Genomic DNA, 5,843 nt, shown 5'->3' with positions numbered 1-5,843 from the left:
GCATATTCATTCTTGATTCTATTTTTCTGTCACAACATTAGTATCAGAGCAATTGTCCATGGTCATGATAGGGGTAGAGTCGCGATCCTAAGAGTGACGAAAAGAGTTGGCTTTCAATGATGATTAAGGTTGAGCACAGATAGGAAGCATGGTTACAAGAGGTGGTGGCAAGCCAAGAAGTGAAGTTTCTAAGAATTATTAATGAGTTGAAAACTTTGATTGCTGGATTAAATCGGCAAAATGTGAAGATAGTAGAACAGAGAATTCGACAAGAACCAGAGGAAATTGAAGAGAACGTGGATAGAATTAATTCACAGGAGCCCAAATGTTTTTCAATTTTTCATTTCTATTGCCTCAACTGCAATCATAGGAGAATAAAGTTTAATTTATTTTCTAATTTTTAATAATTATGAATAATTGAATTCAAAACAGTAAAATTGATTAATTTATTTCATTAATCTAATAAAGGAAGTCAATTTATTGGATAGAGTGGTACTGTAATCACTTTAAATGTCTCGGCTCAGAGTCATTCAAGTAGATGGGGGATGTGAGAAGGATGTTAGTCATAAAATTAAAGCCGGATAGTTGAAGTGGAGACGTGTCACAAAAGTTTTATGTGATCGCAAGATTTCCAATAAATTGAAAGGAAAATTTTACTATACGATACCGATCATGTTATATGGTAGTGCGTGTTGGGTACTAAAAGAGTCATATATGTCTAAGATAAAAATTGCGAAAATGAGAATGTTAAGAGAATCCATATAGTTGATCCTAAATTTTTAGAATAAAGGCTTAGTTGAGTTAGTTGAGTATTTTAAATTATATCTCATGCATCTAAAGCCTAAAATATTAATAGTAAATTATATTATATCCCTTATGTTAATTATTTTTCATTCTTTAAAAATTTTATAAAAAGTAATAAGTAACTTTTAATAATTTAAAAAATATTTTAAAATAATTTTATTTAAAAATCTTGTTGTTTGAATTATAAAATATTTGTTGAATTTCATTTTAAATTTTGAAATGAGATAAATAGTGAATTAATGGTAATTTTTATTTTTATTTTTAATTAAATTTTAATTCTTTGTCATTTTTAAACTTGGAAATTCATTGTCCTAATAAATATTGTTAATAATTTATTTTCTTAATATATTAATTTAAATTATTGAATTTTTTTATTTTATTATCATTAAATCACAAAAAGTACATAATTTTTTTTATTTATTTAACGATAAATTTTAATATGTTAAATTTTATTGTTCATTAACATAAATAATTTTATTATTTAAAAATTTATTTTTAAATAAAATATTTTATTATAAAATAATATCTTTAAATTAAAAATTTTAAATTATCTTTTAATGCTAGTTGTGCAGTGATATGGTTCGATTTGATTAATTAATTAAGTTCAATAATCCTCATAGTTTTAAAAGATAAATTAAAATTTAAATCAGAATTAATTGAATAAAAATTAAAATAACGCTTTTTTTTTTAATTATTAATTTTTTGAAACAATTAGAATTATTATTTAACTGAATAATAAATGGAATATAAGTTACTGTTTTCATAAATAACTTATCACATAATTTGTTAAAAGATATCTACAAATTAGAGATAATTGCTAAACACGCTCTCTTACGCCCTAAACATACAGAGCCCTCTCTCTGTCTGAAGATGATAATGTCGGCGCGGAGGATTTTCACAAGTGCTGGGAGGTTCTTCCACTTTCAACTGCAAACGGAAATGGGTATCATTCAATTTCCATCCTTATTATTTACCAATTACTTTCATTCTTCTACTTCCATGCATGTTCCTGAAGATGCAAAATCTCAACGTTTTTTGAGATCTAAGTTCAAGGACGTTGATGATGCCTTAGCTTCCTTTAATCATATCATTCTTATGCGTCCTCTGCCTTCTATTGCTCAGTTTTGTCGATTTTTATCTGCCCTTGTGGGGATGAAACAATATCACACGGTCATCTCTTTGTGCAGAACAATTGAGTCTCTAGGAATCTCTCACAGTGTTTATTCTCTTTCTATATTGATTAACTGTTTCTGCCGATTACACCTTGTGAATTTTGGCTTCTCAATTTTGGGGAAATTTATAAAATTTGGATTGGAGCCCAATACTGTGACATTTACTACCTTAATTAATGGGCTCTGCATAGATGGTAAAATCAATGGAGCAGTAGATTTGTTCAATGATATGGTTAGTGGAGGATATCAACCTAATGTTCATACCTACAATGTGATAGTAAATGCTCTATGTAAATCTGGGAAAACAAATGTGGCTATTAAGTTGCTAAAGGGAATGGGTGAGAGAGGTTGTGAGCCAGATGTTGTGACATACAATGCAATTATGGACGCCCTTTGCAAGGATAAGCTAATTATTGAGGCTTTAAACCTCTTCTCCCAAATGAGGAATAAATGTATTTCACCTAGTGTCATCACTTACAATTGCTTAATTCAAGGTATTTGCAATTTGGGCAAATGGAATCAAGCTTTGGCCTTGTTGAAAGAAATGGCTGGGCAAAACATATCACCAAGCATTTTTACCTTAAATATATTGATTGACAATCTTTGTAAGGAAGGACTGGTTTCCAAAGCTCAAGCAATAATGAAAATAATGATCCAAAAAGGCGTGAAGCCTGATGTTGTCACCTACAATTCATTGATGGACGGATTTTGTCTGTGTAATCAAATGGATGAAGCTACAAAATTATTTGATCAAATGGTAAGTGGTGGCATAGCTAATGTCTGTAGCTACAACATCTTGATTAATGGATACTGCAAGAGCAGAAAGATAGATGAAGCAACAAAACTTTTTGATGAAATGCTTAAAACTAGTGTAGTTCCCAACACTGTTACTTATACTACTTTTATAAAGGGATTATGGGAAGCTGGGCGACCTGGAAATGCACTTGAGGTTTTCAAGAGCATGTGTTCTTATGGTCAACAACCAAATGTAATAACTTTCTCAACTATTCTCAATGGCTTGTGCAAACAGGGGAATCTTGATGAGGCACTCACACTATTTAAAGCAATGGAAAAAAGTCGGTTGAAGGTTAATTGTGTGAGCTATAACATTTTGATTAATGGTATGTGTAGAGCTGGGAGGCTTACTGATGCCAAGGAATTGTTTTCTAGGCTTTTTGAAAAAGGTTTACAACCTGATGTTTATACATATAGTATAATAATAAAAGGACTTTGCAATGAAGGTTTACTAGATGAAGCATACAAAGTCTTTAGAGGAATGGAAGAGTGTGGATGTTTACCGAATGATTGCTGTTATAATGTGATTATTCAAGGGTTTCTCAGGCATAAAGATATACCAGAGGCAACACTACTTATTGATGAAATGGTTGATAAAGGATTCTCTGCAGATGCCACCACCTTTGAATTGGTAATACATTTATTGCGCAATGACGATCTCATTCTGACAAAACTACGAAATCATTCCAAATGTTCTAAAGGTGCAAATTTTAAGTGATATTTTAACAATCAAGACTTGCTCAACAGATGGACGAGGTATTTGTCATGTTGTGAGTTATTGGTCCTTTTTTGTATAGAAAGTATAATTATATTTGGAATTCCCTAGCAAGTTGTTCTATGCTTAATTCTCTGTGCATTCACCAATTTGTCGCCCTTCTTCTATATAGGAAATCAGTGCAATCAGTGCATGTGGTGGTTTTTATCTTGCCAGCATTGTGTGACTCCATAATCATAATTCATGATATGCCTATTCCCTAATTTGCAACTTTCTGCATTATTTTTGGCTTGATGATGCAACTGCAAAAAGTAGAATATAGTTTGACAGAAAGAAGGATAGCTAAAACATCAAAAGAATGTTATGTGTCCATAGTTAGATTTAAAGGGTGAAAAAAAAAAGTAGTAAGCTTAAGACTGTTAGATAGTTGAAGTAGAGCACAAAAATTTCCCTCATTGGATTTTGCTTACTGTTGCAAGAAAGTGAACCTTCCAGAAAATGTCAGAATGGATTATGCATAGAATTTGGGTAGCAGATACTTGCATTATAGGTGTTTGTGATATATGTCGAAATGGTTGCTGCATAATGTAATGACATTTTTTGATGTAATAGTAGCTTAATTTGTATTTCTATTTTATGTGTTTAGCCATTTGTGTCCTGCATATTGACATTTTTTTTTATGAGTAGGTTGGAAATGCCAAGCTTTGTATTGTTATTGTGCTGAATTTGCTCACATGTTATTTTTCTTGGCAGGGCCTGTGAACATATTGTTCTTCTTCATTATAGAGACATCATGAGCTTGGTAAGTTTCTATTGACCTGATTCCTTAATCTCAAAGTAACAAATCTCATAAAACATTAAATTTTATTTTATTGGATAAGCATAAGAATGACTTAAGATTTGTTATTGTGCCTATGTTGATGCCTTTCCCTTTTTCTTGTGAGAATCTGCTCCTGTTATATTATATGTAACTTTTCTTTTTCTTGTGAGAATCTCATTTGTATGTTTTTAGTTCCTTTTCTTTACTATTAAATGAATTTCAGCTAAACATTGCTTACTGCTTAGCTTGTGATAATGAGTTTTTGGATGTGAAAATTTATATCATCTATGGGGTCAATTCACTAACAAAGTTGTTCAGTTTTGATTATACTGTACAATTCTTGAATATTCAATCTAATTCTATTCATAAAAAAAATATATTTCAGAATATTTTCTTATCCCATGCGAATTTTCTAATTTCTATCTTTTGCCTCATTACATGAAATTCACAATCAACCTAGTTAACTCATAAATCTCACCATTTCCAGTTGTGGCTAGTGTTGCGTTGTTTGAATTTAAATTAATTTCAGTAGCCACATTTACGTTTTCAGGTAAAAGAGTTTCCTATTCTGTTCTGTGGCCTCCTAGCAATTGTGCAGGATCTAGCTGTTCTGCTCCAGGTACAAGTCCTTGTTCTACCATTCAAGATCAAGGAACTGCCTTTGATTTTACATCTGATGATGGTATAAATTTTTGAAAAGTCTGGGCCACTTGGGGTGGAAGAGGGTTTAAGGGGCTAATGGTCAGCAAGAGAAGCGTAGTTTTCTTGGCGTCTGAATTTGAGAGCTGAATATGTTTAGGCATCCTGAAATAGGAAGCACTGATGGAAAATCTGAAAGCTCTTCTCGTTGATGGCTCTCTTCTCGGACTGGCCGTTCCTGGCATGGAAGCTAATGAATGCACGAAATGACCTGATCTTTAATGATAAACAATGGAACACCAGAAGTATGAATTAATCAGTACTCTGAAGCAGAGAATTGCTTCACCAATCCATGATTAATGCAGTAATCTCTAGTATTAAGATAATTCCAATCTGGACTCACTAGCTGTTGGTTTCATTATGATAAACTTTGAAATTCTTACTGTTAGAAGAAGTTGCTAATATGCTTATGAGTCTGTCATCAAAGATCTGTTGTTTTTGTCAATAGAGAAGGAAATTGGCCAGTTCACATTTCAAATTCTAAATGTTTTTTTAGTTTCTTCTAAATTTTCTCAAGTTGTGATCAATATTCAAGAGATGATATATAGTATTGATAGCATATGAAGATTTCCCTTCTTTCATAAAACTAACATATATGTGGCCTCTATATCTACACATCTATCTCTTTCTGATCTCCATTCATGTGTGCTAGTTTTCTAAATGAAGAAATGAAAATTAATTTTCAGTTTTTCAAAGTTTAATTAAGATTTGAAAATCAATAGAAAAGTTCAGTTTAATAATTTTATTTTTTTCATAAAAATATTATTATAACTTTTCATAATAAAAATTAAATAATTATTAAAAATATTTATGCACAATGATAAAAAAATAATTATAT

The 5,843-nt window shown here is 31.0% G+C and overlaps 1 protein-coding gene across 3 annotated transcripts; it reads left to right on the top strand.

Moving 5' to 3' along the window:
- Nucleotides 1-1,582: 1,582 nt before the first annotated feature.
- LOC110651522 (putative pentatricopeptide repeat-containing protein At1g12700, mitochondrial) lies at nucleotides 1,583-5,483 on the top strand. Of its 3 annotated transcripts, none has more exons than XM_058131752.1 (3): nucleotides 1,583-3,541; nucleotides 4,240-4,288; nucleotides 4,857-5,483. In XM_058131752.1, the coding sequence occupies exon 1, from the start codon at nucleotides 1,675-1,677 to the stop codon at nucleotides 3,487-3,489; it is 1,815 nt and encodes a 604-aa protein (XP_057987735.1). In that variant the 5' UTR covers nucleotides 1,583-1,674; the 3' UTR covers nucleotides 3,490-3,541; nucleotides 4,240-4,288; nucleotides 4,857-5,483. The 3 variants fall into 3 exon arrangements, 2 of the variants coding, with proteins under 2 accessions (XP_057987735.1, XP_057987734.1); XM_058131751.1 differs by having other exon boundaries at nucleotides 1,584-3,527; XR_009142452.1 differs by having other exon boundaries at nucleotides 1,588-1,747.
- Nucleotides 5,484-5,843: the final 360 nt, after the last annotated feature.

Source organism: Hevea brasiliensis, chromosome 13 (genome assembly GCF_030052815.1).
Source record: "Hevea brasiliensis isolate MT/VB/25A 57/8 chromosome 13, ASM3005281v1, whole genome shotgun sequence".
Taxonomy (NCBI): domain Eukaryota; kingdom Viridiplantae; phylum Streptophyta; class Magnoliopsida; order Malpighiales; family Euphorbiaceae; genus Hevea; species Hevea brasiliensis.
Note: the sequence above shows the minus strand (reverse complement) of the source record. Positions and strands in the feature narration are given on the sequence as shown.

What these genes read in the sequence shown, in the direction of transcription:
- LOC110651522 (XM_058131752.1), top strand. Translation starts at nt 1,675, where the DNA reads ATGATAATGTCGGCGCGGAGGATTTTCACAAGTGCTGGGAGGTTCTTC.